The 26,697-nt window shown below is 33.0% G+C and overlaps 1 protein-coding gene across 1 annotated transcript in view; it reads right to left on the bottom strand.

Annotated features, from left to right (window-relative positions):
* Positions 1-4,497: 4,497 nt before the first annotated feature.
* Positions 4,498-26,697, bottom strand: part of LOC115220621 (one cut domain family member 2) — a gene marked incomplete at its 5' end in the record, with an annotated part of 276,436 nt that continues 254,236 nt past the window's right edge. Inside the window, 2 exons of the mRNA XM_036510194.1 lie at positions 4,498-4,511; positions 13,576-13,599. Coding sequence (XP_036366087.1) covers positions 4,507-4,511; positions 13,576-13,599 — 29 coding nt within the window. The remainder of the gene's footprint in view (positions 4,512-13,575; positions 13,600-26,697) is intronic.

The following is a 26,697-nucleotide window of genomic DNA, read 5'->3' as shown; positions in this document are numbered from 1 at the left end:
TTAGGCAGACTCATTTAGTCGAAATTCTCAATACAAATTAGACAATAAACAACAAAAAAAAACGATAATAAAACGACTTATGAAGATAATAATGATACTGATGATAATGATGAAAAATTACAATAACACACACACACACACACACATGGAAACAAAAAGAAAGTAAGAGCAAAGACAAGAACACAGCTCAATTGGCTGGCAATTTGACCTAAATAGCTCCGAATAATTATTATGCAGAAGCAAAATCCAAAATGGTGAGTGTTAGTTGGTATATGATGACACTACGCCTGCAAGAGGCTGAAAGCAATACATACATACATACACACAGGCACATGCATACATACATACATATAGACAAATATCATACATAATATTCTTCCAACGGCAACCAAAAAGTGTGCATCCTCAAAATATGTAAATAACAACAATAATAATAATGATAATGATAATAATAAAGGAAATGATAATGATGATAATGGAGCAATTTATAAAAATTAAATTCAAACTTGAATAATAATAATAATAATAATAATAATAATGATGATAATCATAATAAAATCTATAAATGTTTATAACTAAAACATCCTGAGGAAAATTCAGTTTGTTTCATTAACGAAAACCTGGTTTTTATTTATAACACTCACAAACATGCATGCACATTCACATCCACCTCTGAACAGCTTGCTTCTGTCTGCCTGCCTTAGTCTCACACACACACAGACACACACACACACATTTTTGTGATTCTTGATGTATTTGCTTTACTCAATGTGGAATGACATATGACAATAAACTTCAATGTAGAAGCTAACTCTGAGACTAAGACTTTGACAAGAAAAAAGGCAGACAGGAAATTAAAATGCTAATCAGAGAATGGAAAGAGAAAGAGAGATAGGATAGAGATAAAGGTTGGCGTCAGGAAGGGCATCCAGCCGTAGAAACACTGCCAGATCTGACTGGGCCTGATGAAGCCTTCCAGCTTCACAGACCCCAGTTGAACCGTCCAACCCATGCTAGCATGGAGAGCGGATGCTAAATGATGATGATGATGATGATGATCCCATTTAGCCAGCTCTGGATTGCCCTCCTATCATTGCATCGCTGTACAAGTCATAATGGTGGTAATACTCGTCTTAAGAGCACATTGGTGGTGAACCTCATTGGTGATAAGACAAGTGTGATAGTGAAGCCTCTAAACATGCTTTCCATCATAGAGACATTTTTTTGTTTAGTGAGCCCTCTTTTGCATGTGGGAACACTCTGAGCTCAACACTGTCAGCAGAAAAATCATCATCACTATCATCATCATCATTTAAGGTCTGTTTGCCATGTCATCACAACTGGAATCGTTTGACAGGGTCCAGGGAGCTGCAGGGCTGCTTCATACTCCAAAGTCAGCTTTGTGTGGATTCCATGGCTAGATGCCCTTCTTAACACCAACCACTTTACAATGTGTGTTTGGAGGTATTTTCGGTCCCCTGTCTTTGATTAAAATACAGTACATGGTACCTATATTTCTTCAATGTAGACAATGCTTCTGAGAGTTTAAGTAGAATCTTTACTAGAGACACAATGTCTGGGAGACACAAATCACTGATGTTCTATGAGTTAGGTCAACTGTTTCCGATTTAAGTTTTCCATCTCCCAAAACAATCGTGGACAGGAAATGCTAGTAAGAATGAAAGAGATTCACATGACACACATGAAAGAAAAAATGGAGCAGCTTTCAAAAGAATTTGGAACTATGTTTGGAAAGCAAAAAGTGCCACACAGTTTCTTTTCTTTTCTTTTTTCTTTCTTTATTATTATCATTATTATTAAGGCAGCGAACTAGCAGAAGCATACCAGGTGAATTGCTTAGCGGTATTTCATCTGTCTTTACGTTCTGAGTTCAAATTCCGCTGAGGTTGACTTTGCCTTTCATCCTTTCAGTGTCGATAAATTAAGTACCAGTTGCATATTGAGGTTGATCTAACTGACTGGCCCCCACTCACCCAAAATTTCAGGCCTTGTGCCTAGAGCAGAAAAGAATCGTTAGCACATTGGACAAAATGCTTAGCAGCATTTTGTCCATCTTTACATTGCTGGGTTCAAATTCTGCTGAGGTCAACTTTGCTGTCCATTCATCAGGGTTGATGAAATGAGTTGAATTCAGGGGACGATGTAATCAACTAAGGCCTTGTACCTATAGTAGACAGCACCATCATTGTTATCATTATTACTGTTGTTGTAGTTGATGATGATGATGATGTTTTAAATTTATTAAAGGTGAAATATTTAAGTATAAACAAAATTCGGTTCTGGAAGATGAAAATACATTTGTGAACATACATGCATATATTTATGCATGTGTGTGTGTGTGTGTGTGTGTGTGTGTGTGTAAAAGTGTCCCAGAAGGTCTGTCAGATCTTTAAATATAAAAGATTTTAAAAACGTAGCTTTACTTGTGGAACACCTTTGTATGCATAAATATATTTTTGTGTGAGAGCTTATAAGCATTTCAAACACAAACACACACACACATATACATATGTATATATGTATGTATGTATATGCACATAAACACACTGATAATATATGCAGTGTGTTTCGCTGCATATTGGAAAGGCAGAGAGACAGCCAAAGAGGAAAGAGAGAGAGAGAGAAGAAAGGAAGGAAAGGAAAGAGTGAGACAGCATAAATGCCTGTATGAAAAGAATGAAGAGAATGTGAATGAATGACTGTATGAATAAATGAATGAATGAATGTATGCCACTGTATAATAGAAAGATCAAAAGAAAGAAAGAGAAAGAGAGAGAGAGAGAGAGAGATCAATGAATAGAAAGGAAGGAAGAAATAAAGAAAGAACAAAAGGGAGAGATATAGAAAAGAAAAAAGAAAGAAGACGAAAGAAAACTGAATGAAAATAAGAGAAAAAGAGAGAAAGAGAAGAAAATGTAATAATGAAGAAGTTGATTAAGAAGAAAAAAAAGAATGAAATAAGAACAAGAAAGAAGAAAAGAAATGCGGCAGTAAAGGGAGAAGAAAAGAGAGGATGTGAATGTTGCTTAGAGAATTGAAATTAGGAGAGAGAGAAAATGAAGAATGCAGGAAAAAAAAAATTAGAGATGGAGGGCGGTGGGGTGGGGGTGGAGTGGGGGGAATAGAGTGAAATGAAAATAGAAGAAAATCTAAAAGTAAAACTAAATAAAATGTAGTTCGTACCATGTGGGCAGGAAGTTGAATTTACTCACCAAAATGACTTTGTTGAGGAGCAATAAAGAGTATTTTTCCTCTTTTGTACAATAACAGAGAAATTCTGCTTAATTAAGATTTTGTTTTTCACTTACAACTCTCTCTCTCTCTCTCTCTATCTATCTATCTATCTATCTATCTATCTATCTATCTTACTTTCTTCAGTCATGCACTCTGTTACTCTCACTCTCTCTCTCTCTCTTTCAAGTCTATTTGGTCAGCTTCTATAGTTTGTTCTGTACTTGACAAGCAATTCAAGTAGTTAAGGTAAAGCACCACACACACACACACAAACACACACACACACACACACACACACACACACACACACACACACACACAAAACCTGCTTCGCCACACATTCAATAGCAAGAAATATTATTTCCATGCTGCTTCAGGTGAGACAACTAATTATCTAATGATACTAAAATAGATATATCATTAAATTCAGTGTCTAATGACTTTTGAGGATGGAGGTTATTTATTTATTTTTGTTTCACATATTTTATAATTATATATATATTATCCATTGATATATATTGATGTTCCAAGCTAACATGGGTTGGATGGGTTTGTAACATTAGATATTTGCACAAATGAAGCTATGTCACATCACTGAACATATAATAAAAGATGAGATGAATTCTGGCTCCTTTCTGAGTTCCTCCCAGCTATGTCAGCTACAATATCTTCTGAAGCCAATACAATGCATTTAAAAGGGATACAGGCCGATGAGGAACCCTTCTGAGCCAATGAGAGAGCCTCTACACAGTTAATGGACCTGGTAGAAATAGCAACCAAACCTCACTCAAATTCCACCTTAAAATCTTAAAATGAGGAGACATGATGGTTACAACAGAAACACCTCTGAGGCTCTCAGAACTTCTACAGATGGCCATGGGTGGAGAGGAGTAAACTCCAATATGAAAAGGATCGGATTTCAGCATAAGACATTGACTACTTTCAACCTTCAAGATATCACAAAAGATTCCATCAATCTTATAAACTATGAACAGAAAACTACATCACACAGATTCGGTTAGAATGCATGGTTTAGTTTTTTTTTGTTTTTTTTTTTGCAGATGACATTAGTTAAAAGTTAATTCTAGTTATTAGTACAACAACTGCAAAGCTTTTCTACTTCACATTTTACTGAGTTAAGATTAGTTAAAGTTTAGTAGTAAACAGTAAGTAGTAAAACAAAACAACTAACAATTAACTTCTATTAATGCAAATGGTTTTGGTTACTAAATGTTGTCTTACCTGTAATTACTATCCTGGATAAAAGAGGAAATTTTTTTAAAGTTAACGAAAAGAAATAAAATTTATTGTTAATCAATCAAATTGTAATAGTCATGAAATCTCATTCCTCCCTTATTAAATTTTTTTTTGCTCTATTTATCCCTTCAAATCTGGTGAGGATGATCAGTTTTATTATTTGTGGTGGAACTGATATTGGAAACAACAATCCATATGTATAAACTAATAACTGGACATGTCTACGATGAGTTTCTGCAGATTGTTTACATGTCCAACGGGTCAGCTTTCAGTTTTACGGTCAGTTCAATTCTTCAGATAACAGAAATAACATTAGAACATTAGAATTCATAGGCCTAGTTAGGTAGATGGTTTCCATGATATAGAGGGGATCAAGATCACAACATTTCCCTCTACCCCACTGTACCCCCGCCAGCAGGGTGACCATTTTCCATTGCTGCAAACCACTTAGCTGAGTGGTTTGCAGCAATGGAAAATAGAGTGTTCTGCTCAAAAACTCAAAAGCACTGCTCAGTCCAGGAATCAAAACTATGATCTGGTGATCATAAGTGCAACACCCGAACCATTAGGCCATCTGCCTTCACCTCAAACAATAAAGAAAAAATGGGGGTGGGGAGATGACAAATATAGCAGGTCACTCAGCATTTTTTATTTATCATTAAACGAACAACAGTTTCTTTCTTGTTTGCTTTCAATCCGAAATTGAGCTTATTTTGAAGAAATTACACCAAAAGTTGTGACACCAATTGAGGCAGTGCCAGCAAATGAAGTTGTGGCACCAAATGGAGTTGTGACTCACAAGAGAGGTTAATGTAAACAGCCTAACATAGAAACAAGATGTCCAAAGCTGGCAATGATGAAATTGAACACTGATACAACAAATACATAAAAACAAAAGCAATGACCAATGATTGGGTAATAAATTTGCAAACAAAGAGATGGGAGTCAAGGGAGAAATATTCAGACCCAAATATTAGTCTCTTTACAACACACCCACCTTGAGGTCATTAACAATGACTAAATGCACTGACATTGTCATTGGGGATTAGGCAGTGCATGTGTGTCAATGTATATGTCTATATACATGTATGTAAAAATATATTTGCTTATATTATGTACACACACACACACACACACACACATACATATATATTATGTATGTGTGTGTATATATATAAGAATATTAGCAACAATCTCTAAGCTTGCTAAGAAAACTAGCAACGGCCAAATGGTTTGGGAGTAGCACTGAAAGTCTTGTAAACAAGAACAGATGGTGTAGAAGTAAAACAGAACACAATAAAAATACATGCAAATAAACAAATAAGTAAATAAATTAAATAAATAGTGAGAGTCTTCTCTCAGGCTTGTTGCTCTTGTGAGATGATTATTTATGTGAGAATCTTGTAGATTACAATTGTACAGCTACCAACCACAGCTGGTCAATGATAAAAGGCTTAAGTTAAAAAGTGTGTGCAGTGAACAGCCTGTTGCTGAGTCAGAGAGAGTAAATCATAGCCTCCTCGTTGAACAATGGAATATATAAGAAGAGAGAACCAGCTGGTGATACATATATATACCTGGCCCTGAACTTCCACTAAAATCTACATTTGAAGGGCCTACATCTTAAAATTCAAAAATTAGGCTGTTGTTGTTGTTGGGTCTTATTACATGTTATTTGTAAATGAAAAGATATGGTGTTGTAATCTTTATCATTTATATGTCATGGAAACTGAGTTAAGTTTCAGTTTTAAGAGTCCTACAACTCACAACAGACACTAAGACTTCACACCTAACCCTTTTCTTTCCCCCTGCTTTTATTTTCTCACCAACAATTTTGTGTCCAATGTGACAAGATCTGTACTCCCCCCTCTCTCCCCCTCCAAAGAATGACATGTATCTGAACCATTAACCCTTTCGTTACCAACCCGGCTGAAACCGGCTCTGGCTCTGTAGTACAAATGTCTTATTTTCAAAAGTTCTGAATTAAAATCTTCCACCAAGCCTTAGTCACAATTTATGTTCCTAACACTATCTGAATGATAACCAAGTTATTTTACTAAATTCTTTGTTATATTTAAAGTAATTTAAAGAAACACAGAGCATCTCAAAATAAATACAGTAACAAAAGGGTTAATATTTCTCTCTTTTCCCTCATGGCATAAAATGCATTTCTCCATTTGAAGAACAACTTGCGTGACTTTTTTGCCGACACAGAACATTTCTCACTTCCTTAGTTTCTTCAGTTTTATTAAGCAGATAACTAGTTTGTTGTATAAATTTTCAAGTGTCATTTTTAATTACTATTTATTTTAGTTTAGACCTAAATTATTTTTTTAAATAATGTAAAAAACAAAAAAAATTCCTATGGTTTAAAATCACTCATGCTATGAATAGATAACAGCATGTAAAAAATATAACAGATTTCAAATCAGAATTTTTGGTAAAAAATAAGTATGGCTGTGTGGTAAGAAGTTTGCTTCCCAACCACAATGGTTCCAGGTTCAGTCCCACTGCATGGCACCTTGGGCAAGTATCTCTTACTATAGTCTTGGGCTGACTGACCAAAGCATTGTAAGTGGATTTGGTAGGTGGAAACTGAAAGAAGTCTGTCATATATATGTGTGTGTGTTTGTGTCCCCCAACACTGCTAGACAACCAATATTGGAGTGTTTCTGTCTCCATAACTCAGCAGTTTGGCTAAAGAGGCTGATAAGGTTAGGGTTAAAAACAAATAAGTATTGAGGTTGATTCACTTGACTAAAACATTTCCAAAGTGGTACCCCAGCATGGCCACAGACCATAACTGAAACAAATAAGAGATAAAATAAATATGAAAACAAAATTTACCTGTCTCAGTTGTCACATTATCACATGACCTGTGAATGGACTTTTGACACTAATTAACAGAAATTCTCATAAAACCATAAACCTTGTTGCTAACCTTGAATGCTTCGAAGCAAGCTTACCAATATGTACGTTAGTCTTGTATCAAGAACCATATGAAACTAGTGAAGATAAATGAGAGAATGATGGACTCTTGAATGAGACAAAAGAGCAAAAGAGGTTTCCAGAACCTTGACAGCTGTAGGTCACTTGAGCTTCTACAAATAGCCAAATCTTCCTCAAGTCACACCAAATTTAAAAGAGGGGACAATGAATAAATAATGTATTCCTGGATATATACAATATATGAATAAAAAATAGGAAGGTCATAACTAGACTACCTTCCATCAAAGGTTTGCTGTGGGTGAATGTGTCTATATAAACACACACACACACACACACACACACACACACAGATATTGCTTAATGGTGAATGGATGAGAAAAACAATATCTTCGACATGTTGCAGAGGATATGGTTATTTTTCTTTCATTTTTTTTTATTAAAACTGTTTTGCTCTGGAATCTATTCTACACCACCAAACACTGAGTTGTAACAGTTTTGCCTGAAACTCAAGTCATGAGACAAGATCTCAGCATCAGTCTTAATAATAAAAAAAAAACTATACACACACACACACACATGTATGTGTGTGTGTGTGTGTGTGTGTGTAAATGTATCTGTACATGCACATGTACAGATACAGAGACACATGTATACAGAGACACATGTATAACACAATCATTCTATATTAACAAAAGAAATGTTATAATTATTGAGGTAATTTTGAATTATTTTACCTTCCAAATTATATTTCTGAACAACAGCAATATTTCCATCTCAAATAGCAAATAAAATTTTTAAAACAGTTTATAGAAATATATGAAAGAACTCTGAATGCGCATGTGCACACACACATACGTGCGTGTATGTGTGTGTGAGCACATTTTTATAAAACATATAATTATTATATTATAGCACATATGTCCTACTTAATTCCAGCTTAATAGCTGGCAGCCACATTCGGCATAAGGCTGCATACAGCTCACTAATGCTGCTCAACCATAATGACGATGATCATGATGATGGGCATGTATGGCAAATGGAACCACTAAATGCATGGAAGAATAATTTTTTCAAATTTTGGCATAAAACCAGAAATTTTGAGGAAGAGTGTATGTGTGTGTGTGTGGTGTGTGTGTGTGTAATGTATCTGTACATGCACATGTACAGATACAGAGACACATGTATACAGAGACACATGTATAACACAATCATTCTATATTAACAAAAGAAATGTTATAATTATTGAGGTAATTTTGAATTATTTTACCTTCCAAATTATATTTCTGAACAACAGCAATATTTCCATCTCAAATAGCAAATAAAATTTTTAAAACAGTTTATAGAATATATGAAAGAACTCTGAATGCGCATGTGCACACACACATACGTGCGTGTATGTGTGTGTGAGCACATTTTTATAAAACATATAATTATTATATTATAGCACATATGTCCTACTTAATTCCAGCTTAATAGCTGGCAGCCACATTCGGCATAAGGCTGCATACAGCTCACTAATGCTGCTCAACCATAATGACGATGATCATGATGATGGGCATGTATGGCAAATGGAACCACTAAATGCATGGAAGAATAATTTTTTCAAATTTTGGCATAAAACCAGAAATTTTGAGGAAGAGTGTATGTGTGTGTGTGTGGTGTGTGTGTGTGTAATGTATCTGTACATGCACATGTACAGATACAGAGACACATGTATACAGAGACACATGTATAACACAATCATTCTATATTAACAAAAGAAATGTTATAATTATTGAGGTAATTTTGAATTATTTTACCTTCCAAATTATATTTCTGAACAACAGCAATATTTCCATCTCAAATAGCAAATAAAATTTTTAAAACAGTTTATAGAATATATGAAAGAACTCTGAATGCGCATGTGCACACACACATACGTGCGTGTATGTGTGTGTGAGCACATTTTTATAAAACATATAATTATTATATTATAGCACATATGTCCTACTTAATTCCAGCTTAATAGCTGGCAGCCACATTCGGCATAAGGCTGCATACAGCTCACTAATGCTGCTCAACCATAATGACGATGATCATGATGATGGGCATGTATGGCAAATGGAACCACTAAATGCATGGAAGAATAATTTTTTCAAATTTTGGCATAAAACCAGAAATTTTGAGGAAGAGTGTATGTGTGTGTGTGTGTGTGTTTGTGTAGAGGGGGGTCTGAATCCCAGTACTTGACTGGTACCATATTTCATTGACTCCAAAATGATGAAAAGCAAGGTTGACCATGGCAGGATTTGAACTGAGAATGTAGGCAGCTGGAAGAAATGGCATTGAGCATTTTTGCCTGCCACTCTAACCATTCAGTCAGCTCATCACCTCAATGCATGTAAGAATAATAATAATAATAATGATAATAATAATAATAATAATAATAATAATAATAATAATAATAATAATAAAAATAATAATAATGATAATAATAATAATAATAACAAATCTATATTAATAAAAGGAAGTAAAACTTCTTCATATTAATTAAATGTTCATAGTATGTATCTGAGCAGAAGATCACATACTTGTGTAGAAAGAGATAGCTAAAAGGGTTGTTGAGGGGAAGAGCAGAAATGGTGCAAAAACATTGCTCACTACAACTGGTAAACTTATGCTGGTGCAAAAAAGCAGATAATAAAATAAGGACGAATATTAACTGAATATATTAGTAAGTTCTTAAACAGAAAGGGCTACCTTAATCTTGGGAAAATATCACAGAATTTATGTTTCTCAGATGTAGTCTATGAAATGGTTATAAGGCAATTTACAGTGTGAGTCAGTAAGAGTTGTTAAGCATTATCTTAATTCTCTTATGGCAATATAGGAGAGTCACTGGGGCAGTGTCTCTATTATCCGAGACTTCAGTTCTAAGGAGATATTGACAAGAGATGGTAAATTCAGGTCTGCCGTCAACTGGTGAAACTTATGTGTACAGCATAACTGTTGATTAAGGGCAAACCAAATGCTGTGAATGGGAATTCAGGTGACATTTTATCAATACACAAGTGTCTATATAAATATATATATGTATATATATATATATATATATAATATATATATATATATATAAATATGCACGCGCACATACACACACAGACAAACACTCACATATATATACACATTACATATATATATATTATTTATTTATAAGCATACAAACACACACATGTGCTTGCACATTTATACAAAGGTCATTCACTTACTTACACATTTTTTTCTTAGTATGTACTTAAAAAAAAAAAAGAAAAGGAAAGGAAAAAAAGCAGGATTTTAATTGATTTACATACTTAGTTGCTTATTGTGTAAAGATAATTTATTAAATATTATAATTCTTTTTTCTGTTTTTAAGGAATAACTAAAGGTAAAAATAATTAGATTTCTGTAATAACTAGGAAGAAAGAAAATAAAACTCACAGACATATTCTGTCCATTAGATTATATATTAACATAAGCAACATACTTTCAAAATCTATATATATATACATACACACACAGAAAATACATAATTATGAATGCATATCTATCTATCTAGCTATATATATATATATATATATATATAATATATATATATATATATATATATATGATATGCAAATTTGATTTTACAAACAGTAAATAGTAGAAATGGAACCTGACACACAAGACAGAGTATTTGTATTTTGCATTGGCCAAGGTGCTAAAGTGACTCAAGGGCCTAGAGTTTTGTGTCAATGCATTTATCAAACTGAGAAGTGCATTGACACGAAATGCTACAACTATATATATATATATATATATATATATATATATGTCTATACATACACAGACACAAAATAAAAACGTGGGCAGTTGTTCAATGTGATAAGCAGATTTACTGGGAAAAATTCAAGACCATTGTTATACTTCTCTCATAACTGTAAACAATGAATGAACGAATATGCACACACACACACACACACATATATATATATACACATGTATGTACGTTTATGTCAGCAGGATTATTTTGCTATTATGCCATTGACACGTAAATAAACAAAGATTACATTTACAATAAATTAAGATGAGACTAAACTGAGAGAAGAGAGAAAGAGAGAGAGAGAGAGAGAGAGAGAGGGAGGGAGAGAGAGAAAGTTGGATCCTCATTGCCATCAATAACAATAGGTGACAGAGAGAGATTGATTGAGGTGTTATAGCTAAAAGAGAATGTATAATGGAATCTAAACATGATGATGGTGGTGGTGGAGGAGGAGGAGAAGGAGGACGACGACGAAGAGGAGGTGGTGATGGTGGTGGTGGTGGTGGTGGAGAGAGAAGGGTATAGAAGAAAGATTAAGAAATAATGCCTATGTTGACCCTGAGAAAAGAATCTGTAGAAACACTCAGAGTAGATTAAATGACAGGAAATGGTAAGGAAGAGATTTCATAATAGTAAAAGAGAGAGAGAGGGCAGTTGAAGGGGCAACACAAGGTGTCAGATTTCTTCAATAAAAGGAGAAGACAAGATGTTCATGCCTTATCAAAGACATTCATTGTATATATAAAAAAAAAAAGGAAACGGATTTCCAATCAGGAATCGAAATGAAGTCGTGAACTTGGTTTTCACCGTCACTGGCATTCCATGCTACAGTTGCATATGCAGTAGATAGGGATATGTAATGAAAGCCACAAGTTCACATGGCAGGCAAAATGTGATTCTGTGATGTTCATGCCTTTCCAACAGTTATGTAAATGAAGGGTTAAACTTTCTACACCAATCCTATCCAGCACATATATATATATTGGTATTAGGATGGGCATCCGGCCATGGAATCCATAGCAAAGCAGAAATTGGAGCACAAGGCTCTCCTTGAACCCATTAGACCCTATCAAACTGACCAATCCATGCCAACATGGAAGATATTGATGACAATATTGAATTTTCCCATTAGCATAAGGCCACAGTTTTGTTGGGGGTAGTTGGGTGAATTGACTTAATGGTTGAGGGTGGAGGATCAGCTCTAGTTCCATATGAACTTAGAACACAAAGGATATGAAACAAAATACTGTATCATACTTGCTTCAGAGCTCTTTTAATTTGATATGTTTATCTTTTACTTGGACTGTGGCCAGGCTGGAGCACTGCCTTAGAGGGTTTAATTAATCAAATCAACCCCAGGACTTATTTCTAAAGTCTGGTATTTATTCTATGAGTCTTTTCTTTTTTTTTTTACCAAATTGCTAAGCTACAAGGATGTAAACAAACCAATACTGGTTGTCAAGCAGTTATGATGAACAAACACAGTAACACATACACACATATGAACATACTTATACATGTTCACACACACACACACACACATATATGATGGTCTTCCACACAGTTTCTGTCTACCAAATCCACTCACAAGGCATTGGTTGGCCTGGGTCTATAGTAGAAGACACTTGCCCAAGGTACCATGCAGTGGGATTGAACCCAAAACAACATGGATGCAAAGCAAGCTTCTTAACCACACAGCCATGCCTGCACTTAAGAGTTAGTTGATGATTGCCACCATTCACTTAAAAAAACAGAAAAGGTAAAAGTGATTGTTGAAGCAAAAACAACGACAAATTGTTTAGTTTTATATTCAGACAAGTGGCTGAATATTCCACAGACATAAATATCATTAAACGAAGAAATGTCATTGTTTTTATCACAGAGAACCATTCCAAAGAAGAACCCTGGTTACCTACACACACACACACGCATTCAGATAAATATTATTAAATACAAGATTGTTAGATTGAGACAAGCAAAGAAATTTTAGTCGCTTCATGATTCAAATAAACATCCATGGAAAAGGGTGAAAGTCCATTAATACCTGGCCATCAGTTTTAAATCAAACATTTCATTTACTATAATTTTTAATTATTCTCTAAAACTGCAAGCAATGTTAGACCTATTAGTTATTAATATCATTAGTGTGAGTAGATATTACGTTAATTACAACCAACGAAATATAAGAAGAGAAAGAAGTTAATTATTCTGTATTATTAATTAAGAAAATCCATCATAAACAACATCAGCCATATATTAGTAGAGAAGCTGTGATAGAGAAATGATGTTACCTTCTGAAAGGATTGCTTGAACTTCTGGAGAAAAACATACAAATGAGATATCAATTTCTAAAAGAACACACACACACACCACACGTGTGCGCGCGCACACACACACACACACACAGAGTACAATAAGAGAATAATAGTTTGCCAAGTGATCATTCATTACAGATCACAAAACTGATATAATTTAAAAAATGTAAACATGAAAAAACAGACAACTGTCTTACAGTTTTTAAAAAAAAACTACTTTTATTATAGCTGTGGCTCTCATGTGAGATTCTTCATGACAAGAACCATCAAACACACACACACACACACACACACACACACATACATTGTATATAAAAAAACAGAAAAACAGAAGAATTTCTTATTAGATTTTGCTTATGTTTTGTTTTTGGTCAAGAAAGAAAAAGTCCGAGCAGCAGCAGGGCAGCAATATGGGTCGGTCGGGAGATTTCATTTTTACTTTGCCGGTCTCAGGGGGGAAAACAAAAACTAATTATAATAAAAATGCAGAAAAGAATGCAAGCAACCAAAAGATTAACATTAATAACTTCTGCAAATGACTGATGCTTACTGAAACAATTTCTTGTAAACAATAAGAATACTGATTGAAATGAAAAACATAAACAAAAATATATAACTAAATAAATAAAACAAACGAGTGAATTTCTGTAGCGAGTAACCCCAAAATAATGAGGACTGACTATCTATCTATCATTAAGAGACTAACAGATAAATCATTTTATTCATTTACTGACTGACTGACTAAACTGAGTGATCTACTTTTCTCTGCCAAGAATTGTTTATGTTAATTTCCTCCAAAGAGGCAGATACATTTCTTTCTTTTTATTAGATCTTTCAAAAGACATTCTTATTAATTAGCAACATATCAGCACAAATCTGGACGAGCTCCAATCTAGTTTATAAAACTAATAATTTTCAATAGACAAACTGTGTATCTGAGGCCAAAATGGAGCGGTAACAATGTTCTCTAAGCCATGATTGAAGTATAAAAACATGCCAAAAAAACAATTCATTAAGACAAACAAGATATTAAACAAAAAGACAAAATAATAAGAGAGAGACAAAAAAAAACAACAAAAACGAAATTGTCTCGTAAGAAATAAAGTTCGATTGGCATTGCTAGGTTCCAAAAAGTTAAATTGATTCACATTTTTCTTTAACAATGGAACTTTTACTATCTAAATATCTTATTTGAAATTTCCCCGATTTTAAACTTCGGTTACATTATTCTAATCAAAAGAAAGCTTCATTAAAGAAAGACCAATTATGAGAATAGCGAAATAAAATGTAAACTTTACAAGTTTGAAAACAAAAGTGTCAACAAAATCAGATTTAAAATAAGATGAAAAAATAAATGGCACATCAAGGAAGGTAAAAGTTGTTGCTTGTAATGCAATGGAATAATATTTTTTAACCTCATGACTGTTTTGACAGAGAGTAATGACTCAAACACTGGTGAAATATTTTCAAACTAATTAGCAAACAATTAAAGCTAGATCTCAACTAAAATAATTCCCAAAATAAAGATATTGGGAGATGGAAGAAGGACTTTTCCAACATCCACAATAATATATTTTTCAAGAAATGTAACGGCAAACATCAAGTCAATCTGAAATTCTATTTTGAATCCAAGAGTCAAGACCAACTGAAGAATAATGAGTTTTAATAGAAGAATTGCGAAAGAATGGAACATAAAACTGCAATTGAAAGAGGTTTAAAAAGGAAAAAAAAAGAACATATTTTTCTCCTTTATTGAAATAATTATTATAGATGATAGTTACTTGTTTTTGATAGAATTTTCTAAAAATACAGAGCAGCATTGGTTTATTGCATAGGAAATGGGACAAATTAAAATGATTAAGTAAATTGAAATAAAACAGTTGGAAACAGTTCGTAAAGAGACAGAGCAAACACATGTAAAAAAAATGAAACAGCAGAGTTAAGACCAATTTGGGAAAATAGAACAATTATTTAACAGCCATGTATTCCAACTGTACAAGAGAGTAATGGATGTTTAATAATAATAATAATGATAAAGCACAATAAGGAAAAATCACTAAAGAGTCCAGAAACTTTGAAAATAATTTTTAATGAACAGTCGACATCGAAATACACACACGCACACACACACAATTGAAATTATGTATTGATGAATGACTTAACTTGAATGCTAAACAAAAAAACAAAAAAAAAGCTAATGAACACCTTATCTTCAACATTAAGAAAATGAGGTTTCTCTCACAAACTGGAAAAGGCAGCAAGCAGAGAAGCTGGCTGCAGAGAGCTGCTGTTTAAGCTAAGCAGTGAACAATGTGGAAGGAGAATGTTTCATCAGGACAAGAATCAAAACAAACAACAAAGAAGGAAAAACTCAAGATCCAATATATTTGTCCACTTCTCAATGGGAATCAATTGCCAAGCAGACATGATCCACCCAGTCTGAAGGAGTGGAGGAGAAGAGTTTATTCAATTAGCTTGGCCATTTCAAGTCTCCTTCTTCTTATCAAGGAGCTTCTATTTCAGAAGCCCTAGAAGCCATTTGTGTATTTTTAATCACAGAAAGTGAAAGACACAAGAACCGTAAATAACAGGACTGATTGTTGTTCTAATTTACCATGTAATTCACTTTGGAAATATGGAAAGAAAGAAAGAAAGAAAGAAAGGTGAAAGTGAAAGTGAAAGTAAAGGGTATTTAGATCACAACTGAGCCTATAAATCTTGGTTTATCAGGACAAACTAAATTAATAAGAAACAAAGGTGCAAAACAGAAGAAATATAACAGAAATCAAGTTTAAAAAAGAAATAAATACAAAAAGGAAACTCTTCGTTTTTATAAGAAACCACAATGTTTATTTACTAGATTTTAATTTTATAAGTCGGTCAACTAAAAAGAACGGAAAATTAATCAAGACTTGTTAAAAAGGATTCTGCAGATGGAGAAAAATGAAGATTTTTGGAAGAATGAACAAAGTTCATAGCTATTTGAAAATTCAAATTAAAAATTAAAAAAAGGAAGATGATAAGAAAATATAGATAGCAATTGGGTTTGTTCTTTTTTTTCTTATTTGTTAATATTTTCACTCTCAGTTAAATTTAAAGAAATTCCAGGAATAAAATAGGATGTATTATTCTTGAAAGGCTAAGAGATTTTAGAAATTAAAAATAAAAAAAAAAACTTTGTAAAAGAGGAAGGACAAGGAAAAATAAACCAGAAAACAATAAATTCTGGAATGATTATTGAACAAAAATAAAACTGCAGACATTAAAAACAAAACAAATATTTAAAAAAAATCCTGTTGAATTATAATTAACATTAGAGTTTTCTTATGAATATAAATTCCATACTTATGTTATTATTGCTTATATAAGAAGAAGAAGAAAAAAAAAGCGAGAGAGAAACAAAACAAAAAAAAAAAAGAACTACAGTTAATAATATTTGGGAAGAAAACGATGATGACGAGGATAAAATATGAACAGAAAAGAAATGAAAAATAGAAGAAGCAGCAGAAATTCCAACTTCATCAAAACAGATATATTTCAAATAACAATAGTTCTTATTGTCACTTTCTTTCTGCAGTCAACAAATATTCATTGTTTGCAATAATTTTGCATACTTTTGATTTTTGTGCTTTTGCGCATTTTGATTCTTTAATTTTTTTTCTTCTCTTCATTTTATTTATCTATTTATTTTTCATTTTTATTACAATAATGTAATCATCTGGAATGTGAAATAGTTAATTAGTTTGTTTGAAAGTAGAATCCAACATTTGCTGCTATTATTATTATTATTATTATTATTATTATTATTATTATTATTATTATTATTATTTATTATGTGCAAGTGATATGGAGAGTATTTCTCAGGTCAAAAGACTATTGTGATTAAGTGTGTGTGTGTGTGTGTGTGTGTGTGGAGGGGGTGAATAAGTGTATAACACATCTTCGTTCCCAAAGGATTTTTAAGGATAATTCAAAAGAATTTCTGAATGAATGAATGAATGAATGAAAATGAAAAAAAATAAATAAGAAACTACATAATATATAGAATAAGTGTTTGGATAGGTTAAAAGTAGGTTAAAATGAATAGTTTTGGTGGTGATAAGAGAAAACGGTGGTGGGGTGGGTGGGTGGGATTAAGGTGAATATCGAAAACATATTGTCTCTTTTAAGAGCAGCCAAATACTTGAAGTGAATGAAGTAGTTTCGATGGCAAGATTTGAGCATGGATAAAGGCAGCAGCAGCAGCAGCAGCAGCAGCAGCTCTGTTGCAGAGGGAGAAGATCGTGTAAGAAGATCTTATAGATTTATTGAGAGAACGAGACCAGAGTTGATTTAGAAGACATAATAGTAATGATATTTTTAAACTGAAAGTGAGAATGGACTGGTCCAAGGTCAAAGAGCATAAAGTGATGAGATTTAGGCTTTTTGTTTGATAAAAGATTGTCAAAACTATGGAATTGCAGGTAGCCGAATGAACTGCATTGTTACAAGCTGTCAAACGACATAATGGTCAGGATAAAAGTGTGTTGTTGTTGTTATTATTATTATTATTATTATTATTATATTATTATTATTATTATTATTATTATTAATGTTGTTGATAAAAATCAACTCTGGAGAAGGGAATAACACTGCATGGTTGAAACTAAAAATTGTTGAAAAATAAAGTTGAAACCTAGTTGGAAAGTTTGGCAACTAGTTCCAGGGAAGAAGAAGAACAAAAAGAAGTTACCCCCTCCACACATACACACATACAGAGGCCTTGATATAATGACAAGATACTGTGGATCTTGAAGTACTAAATATTACACACACACACACACACATATATACATCTACTCAATGTTATACCTATATATGGAAATAGTTGGCAATCAATCATTTATCCCTTCTTATTATTATCATTATTATTTTAAATCAGTTTAATTAAAGATCAACAGATAGTTTTTGTTGCTTTTGTTGTTATCATTTATTCATTTTTTATATTTTTTAAGTGATAAACTAACAATAACAGAGAGAAAATATTTGGGCAATTTTTTCTGTTTCTAAATTTGAAATGAAATTACTGTTTTCTTTTTTGGGGGTTTCTTTTGTTTTGTTGGCAGGATGGAGTGTGGGTGGGGGGTGGAGTAATTAACATGAATGAACATTACTATTAATATCATCATTAGGATTTATTGTTATCATTTGAAATATCTAAGCTCTGCTTTGATGAGACAGATTCATAAAGGAAAAAAATAAATAAATAAATAAATTACAAAATGAAAAAAATAAAATTTTGAAATGAAAAACTACAACAAAAACAAAAAAAAAACAAACAACAAAACAAAAAGTGATAAAGAGGTACAATAAATTATAATGACTTAGATGATGAAATGATTCAAATAGAGACCAAGAAATAAAGTAACAACTCATATCAGAACAAGAAGCAGAGATCAGTGAATCTTCTTTATACACTTGCTATAAATTGAATAGATAACAGTTGGAGAGTAAGTACATAGAGAAGCAAGTTAGTAAGCATGTTTTTTGAAGCTGTAATGATTGTGTTTTTGTTACAAGGGTGACATCACTGCTATACTAAATTTTATATCTCTTGACATCACTTAGAAACACCAACTTCTCTTTCTTACTTTTTTTTTCTTTTGGTAATACTTTTGTTTGGGTAGTTTTTTTTTTTCTATTATTTCTTATTTCTTTCTTCTCCATTTTTACCATCTCCTTCTCCGACTGCAAATATTTCATGAAGGAAGAAAAAGAAAAAAAAGAAGAAGAATCTCCCAGAGGGAGTGGAATCAAGCCCAAAAAGCAGCACATTAAATGCCAGTGAGCCCATTTAAAGCTATTAGCATGAAAGGGTCATACCATTAAGGGCAAAACAAAAGCATCGAGAAATATCTGAGAGGCCATTATAGAGCAGTTTTGCAGACTTGAGGTTTCTTTCAGCAGTTTTGTAGCAGGGATGGTTATACTTTCAAGGTTCTGTAAAGTGTATGAGTGTGTGTGTGTGTGTGTATGTATATACACACACATGTATGTATACATATGTATGTATGTATGTATACATATGTATGTATGTGTGTGTGTGTGTGTTTGTATGTATGTATATGCATATACACATGTTTGGAAAACAAGTTATGACCACATTCACAGCAGTTTTATCTAGCAAACAGAGCAAGATTTCAAAATAGAACTCACACATACACATTACTTGACATATGCACGTATGCACATGCACACAGACATGCACACACACACACACACACACACTGCAGTTCGGTACAGCTACGCCATTAAGTGATATACTGCAATATATATTGCTGAATTACACACACATTACAAGATAATCTAATATCTTAAATGGGATAAGAACGAAAACCACCACAAACAACCAGAACAACAACAACAACATTAGCAAGAAGAAGAACAACACATATACCTATATAGATAGACAGATAGTCAGTAAAATTGTCCATGTCATAGACATAGATATAAATCCTTTTGTAGGCTAAAAATAATTGCCTAGACTTTGTAAAGTAATAGTAGTTTAGTAGCTACAGAAATAGCTTGAGCTATGCCTTCCCAGTATATAATAGTTGTGCATTGATGCAGCTCTGGTTGAAGACATCACAGCAACATTAACACGCTTTCTAAGCTGCTTACATTATCTTGATCAGGGTCAACATAGTAAGGAGCAAAACAACCTGGGAATTAAAAAAACAACAACAAAAAAACTCAACTTCCCACTGAATTTTTTTTTTTTTGGTGGGGCTTTTTTTTTTTTCACCTTTTCTCACTGGCTATGTTAATGCATGTATATGGATGCATGCATGCACACACATACAGATGCATGCACGTAGAAAGAGAACCCGGCCACACATCAAAAACACTTGTAGTAAAATCTTGCTTTGTGATGTCTAAAATTTGCCTGTTCAAAAAGTGGCCACTTCTCTTGCTGATATCAGAATTAAAATAGTTTTCCTTTGTCCTTTTTTTTTTTTTTTTGTTTCTTTCTGAAAAATAATTCTTTGTTGAGCTTGAGCTAATCAAAAACTGCATCTTCAGCTGTGTTCCACAAAGGCTGCAATTATGGTGAATTTCAATTCAAATTTTATATTGCAAACACACACACACGCACACACACAAAATTAAATAATAATGATAATGGTAACAAAAATATTTTGAACTCTACAATGAGCAGAAAAAAATTCAAATTAACCAAAAGCATGTGCGCGCACACACACACACACAGATACATAGATAGATATACACACACACACACATATATATATATATATATATACATGTATATGCAAATAAATAGTAAACTAAAATGCAAAAACAAAATGAAAATAAACATGAGTAAAATGTAAGCTTTTTAAGTGAGAAATGAAAATAAAATGAAAAATTAATTATAAAATAAAAGTATAAATTGCAAAAGAAAACACAAAGTCCCAAAATAAATGTGTATGTGTGTGTGTACAAGTGTATATATATATGTATAATTAGAAACAAAATATGTGATAGCTTTAAAATAACATTTCAAATAATTTTATCACTCTTTTAATAAAACATAATGGTAAGATTGAAGACGTTGCAATAGGAAATGCAAACATGCTCTTACTGTAATGCACAATGCAAAACTTGTTGTTTCTTTCCTTTTGTGGCTGGTGGAGAGGGAAGGAGGTGGGGGGAGGCTTAATGCATCATGGAATGGTAAAACTGGAATCAGCTTCTGATCTTTCCCAAGAAATAAATATATAAGCAAGGAAAAAAAGTCATGCTTATACTGAGTGAGTAAGAGAGAGAGAAAGAGAGAGAGAGAGAGAGAGAGAGAGAGAGAGAAAGAAAGAGAGAGAGAGAGGCAATCGAGTGGAGTCAGTAAGTAGAGTTTCTGAAGATTTGGTCGCAAAAACATAAAGACAAGCTGTTATTCAGATCGGCCATGCTACAACAAGATTGTTGATTATGGAGATAATTCGGCTGATACTTTAGATATCAGGTGAGAATTTACACACACACACACACACACACACACACACACACGAACACACACAACTAAAAAAGAAAAAAACACTGGCTATAACTGAGAGTAAAAATTCTTGTCATCTTCATCACAAAAAAAAAATGAGAAAAAAAAGAAACAGCAAAAAATTATGAAAACAAAAAATATAACAGTTTTTTTTAAACACATGAGATATCAGATTTTGTGTGTGTCTGTGTGTGTGTGCGTGTGTGTGTGTGCGTGTGTGTGTGTGCATGCGCGCATGCGCACGCGTGCGCTATACTAAGAAATTTGTTAGAAATATTTTTTCCCCACCACTTGTGTATCACACCAAAAACACATCAAGATAATGATTTTGACTTAGAGAGAGAGCGAGAGAGATATATACACACAAATAAAATGTAAATCACATATATATATGTATATATATGTATATATATTTTTATATATATACATATATATATATATATATATATATAAATATATATGATGTACATTTTATTTGTGTGTATATGTATGTATCATATTACTCTTTTGCTTGTTTCAGTCATAGAACAGTGGCCATGCTGGGGCACAACCTTATTTTTTAAAAAAAAAGGACCTTGATGGGACTTGAACTCAGAATGTAAAAGAGTCAGAACAAATATTGCTTGCCATTCTGCCTATCATGTTAATGTCTACCAAAATGCCTTTATTGCTCATAAACGTCTTCATATGCATAATATTCATGTCCCATGCTGGCATGCATGTGCACATATGTGTGTGTATATATGTATATATATGTGTGTGTGTATATACATATATATATATATATATATATATAATATATATATATATATGATGGATTCTTATGTCATGAATGGCAAAAGCCGTAGTCATGTTCTATGGGCATGAATGCGTCTCTTGAGGTCTGCTGGTGCTTTGCAAATCTTTTGGCAAAGTGAATCCTCACACACACACATTATTATTATTATCATCATTATTATCTAAACCAGTTTGATTAGGCCCCATGGAACTTATAGGCTTCTTACAGAAACTCAGTTCATTGGGTTCAGTTAGCCAAAATATTTAACTGACCCCAATGAGATAAGTTTTTGTAAGAAGCCTGCAAAACTTTAAGTTGCATGAAGTGAAATCAAACTGTAAATAATAATATATTTAACTTCTATTGAACGTACTGACTGCCTTTTTCTTTCATTTATTCACTCACCTGTGTAATTATGCATACATTATGGCTGCCCCCTCGTTATCGAGCATGGCCATTGCACGAAGCTTAACTGTTACTGGTGCTGTGATCGAATATGACTTTTTAGCCCAGCTAAAGATCTACAATGTCTTGTACAAAATTGGCAACTAAAACCTTAGATAGTTTCATGGGAGATTGGAGATGAATGATACTGCTTGTATGAGTGACAATCAGTTACAACTATCATGGGATATAAAGATAAGGAAACACAAACATGCACACAACACACACATACACACACAACACAAACACACACAACATACACACTTGAACAGAGACATCCAATGAGTTTTCAACACAGATTCTCTCCCAGATTTCCCTTGCAATCATTTGGCTAAGCTGAGGCTATGGCAAAAAAAAAAAAAAAAAAAAGCACTTTGTTCAAGGTGTTGCATGTCAGGATCGAACCTGAAGACATGTAATTGGAAAGTGAACTCCCTAACCACACAGCCATGTATATAATCATAAATGAATTCACTCACCAATAAAGAAAACTGAACAATATTATATTCAGCGCCATGCAAATAGATAGAAAGATAGGTAGGTAGTGAAACATTGGCAATCTTGGAAGAATAAGGAGAAAGTAGGAGAGTGGAGAGGGAGAAATTAATGGTAAAGAAAGTATTCTCAGTGGCCAAACAAAAGATAGCTTTGCTAGCAGAACACGGTTCAAAGGGATTATGGCAAAAATCTATCAGCTCAGAGCATGCCTTTGGCTTAAAAGAAACACAAATTTATCATTTTTTTTTTCTAATATTCTTTTATTTTTTATTTTTATAGAGTATATTACAAAGAATCCTTTGCCTTTTTCCCATGGAACCTGTATAATATTACTAACCGATGCCGCATGCAAAAAATCTATAAAAAAACTATCATTTGTTCTATATATTTCTTTAAAATAATTGGAGTGCATGAAGTAAATTACAAATAAATAAATAAACAAGTTATATAAAATGATATTTTGGGGGTTTTTGCACCATTTTTAAACTATAAAAGTCAAAACAATTATGGCCTGAGTACTTAACGATCTTTAATTTCTCTGCTCTAATTTTGTCCTCTCTTCTGTTCGGTTTGTTACATTTATGTTTTTTTGTTGTTTTTTTTTTTAATGTAATTCTGAAATGACATCCCAAATAATATTTCTTTTATTATAAGCCTAAATAAATTCGCCACTTTATACATGTGTATTTTTTTTTCCCTGGTTCTCTTCTCTCTTCTCTTATCTTCTTTCCTCTCCTCTTTTCGTTGTCTCTCCCTGGATTGTCTTCTAGTATCCAATGAAGGACAATGGCCAAAATGTTGTACTCACAATTCCTAGGGAACTATTGCTCAATCGAGCTATCTCTCTAGCAATAACATTACAGTCCAATTAACTCTAATGTTACAATCTGCTTTGTAATGGAAATTTTCCCAAGAACAATGATTTTAATGTACATATGTACCAAGTGCATTATTAGATTTTTATGTAAACAAACATCTTGATCAGCCAACCAAATAGTTGGTTATCGAATGTAGATTGTACAGTCTGCTTTAATAAACCGTTCTCTCTATTGAACACTGACGAATGGAGCATAGACTGACAGAATGATGAACGGCAGAGAAACGAAAGCAAAAGATAAACTTTTGACATGATTTCAATTCCTATTTGAAACTATTTTGCAAACCAATGTGTGCCACAATTTCTCCCTTCTATAAATCCAAAGCCTTATCTAGTTAAAGGTTTCACACCAATCTGGGGTTTAATGCATGGAAGAGTTTCATTGACATGAGGATTTCAAAAATAGGTTTTAAATGTTCAATGGCATCTCGAGGTTGAGTTGTTCTGTACTTTGAGAAAAGTGCCTTCTACTGCAACCCTGGGCCAACCAAAGCCCTGTAAGCAGATTTGGTTGCAGGAAACTGAATCAAGTGCATCATTCATACATACATAGATCAGTTGAAAGATTCATTAAAATCTAGGTATATCAAAATGTAGGGCATCAGGATTGGCTGGGCATGTAGTATTGAGCTTACAGTAAGCTGAAGTATCTCAAAATTGCCATTTGTTGCTAGTATACTATGTGTATATATATACATATACACACATGTATCTAGATATATAAGTATGTATACACATAGCTGGATACACATATACATAGGTATTCAATCCAATATAAACCATAAACCCAACCAAGGGGTGGTTCCAAGTTTAGCATATGTGTGTTCTTTATATGTATTATACACAAATATACTCATTCCACCAGCATCCCTGATCATAAGTCATTCCTTCTCCACCTACACCACCATCTTCTCCCTTGCCATCCACACAGCAACTCAGCTTTTTGCTCTTCCAGTCATTTCTTTCTCTCCTCGTCTATCGTTTACTTGGAAGAGCGTAAGCTAGAAATATTTAAGACTTCTTTCATTTTTCCTGAACATAAACATGAGAATACATCCTGTCTGTTGTTCTATCAGCTCATCTTTGTGTTTTTCTTATTTTGGGCAGTACGTGTGTGTGTGTGTGTGTGTGTGTGTGCACGCAATGCATGTATGAGGTAGCAAACAAGCATCATCGTCGTCATACGAGTGATGCTGTTCGTTTCCAGCCTTCTGTGAAAAAATATGTTTGGCCATGGGAAGTATTAACCTTGTTTGAAAAATGGCAAGAATTGGTGGCAGGAAGAGTGTCCAGCTGGACAAATTCCATCAGGCCCATGTAAGAATGGAAAAGTGGACATTAAATGACGAAGATGACCAAATTGAGAAGTTCAATTAACGAAGTTTTATACAGCAGAGAAATTTGACTGGTGTTGTTTTATTTATGCAAAAACAAACAGTTATGTAAGAATGTATGAAAGTCATCATCATCATCATCATTAATAGAGACTAAAAGCAAATTAGTAGAATGTGCATCTTCCAACTTAGGTTTAGTCAAAGAAAATTTTATTGGAATTAGTTAAAGCACAGGATTTATTGGTAATTAATATATCTGGCATTGATTGAGACATAGTAGCTATTTAGGCAAAGTAATAGCTCTTTAGCAAATAAGCATTCATCTGCATAAATGGTAGAGCGGAATTAGCAAGGATTAATCAATTTGGATGACATTTACAGCAAGCTGCAAATTGTTTAATGTTTACAAGAGTTTTGGCTTCAAACAAAAAAATGAAAGCAAATTAAATTAATATTAAAATTTTGTTTTTAAATAGAAAACTTAAGTATGTGAAGACAAGCATGTGAAAAGTGCATGTGTGTGTGTTTGTGTGTATATATATATATATATATATATATATATATATAATATATATAGTGTGTGTGTGTGTAATTTTCTGTTTATTTATATGGTTTTCTAAAGCAAGAAAGAATATTCAAGTAAGGAACTAAAGAACAATTCTATAATTTCACTTTACAAATTCCATTAATATTAAGGATTTAGTTAATTAAGGCTTTCATTGCTTCTCAACAGCACTGAATTGTCAAATTTCAAGAGAGAGAAAAAAAATTCCATTTTTAAGTGGCCAAACTATAATTATAGTTAATATCTACAGGAAATTATGAGATGTATGGCATTGGCAAATGCTAAGGCACAGTTTTCAACAATGCAAATATATAAAAAAATATATATTTAAGATATTAAAAGTATTCAGTCTATATTTTAATTGATAATTGAAAATTTATTTTCATTAAAAGCTCATTAAAAGGCACAGGCATGGCTATGTGGTACGAAACTTGCTTCTCAATCACATGGTTCTGGGTTCAGTCCCACTGTGTGACACCTTGAGCAAGTGTCTTCTACTACTGCCTTGGGCTGACCAGAGCTTTGTGGGTGGATCTGGTAGATAGAAACTGAAAGAAGCCCATCGTATATAAT

Source organism: Octopus sinensis, linkage group LG16, assembly GCF_006345805.1.
Source record: "Octopus sinensis linkage group LG16, ASM634580v1, whole genome shotgun sequence".
In the NCBI taxonomy this organism is placed as follows: Eukaryota; Metazoa; Mollusca; class Cephalopoda; order Octopoda; family Octopodidae; genus Octopus; species Octopus sinensis.
Note: the sequence above shows the minus strand (reverse complement) of the source record. Positions and strands in the feature narration are given on the sequence as shown.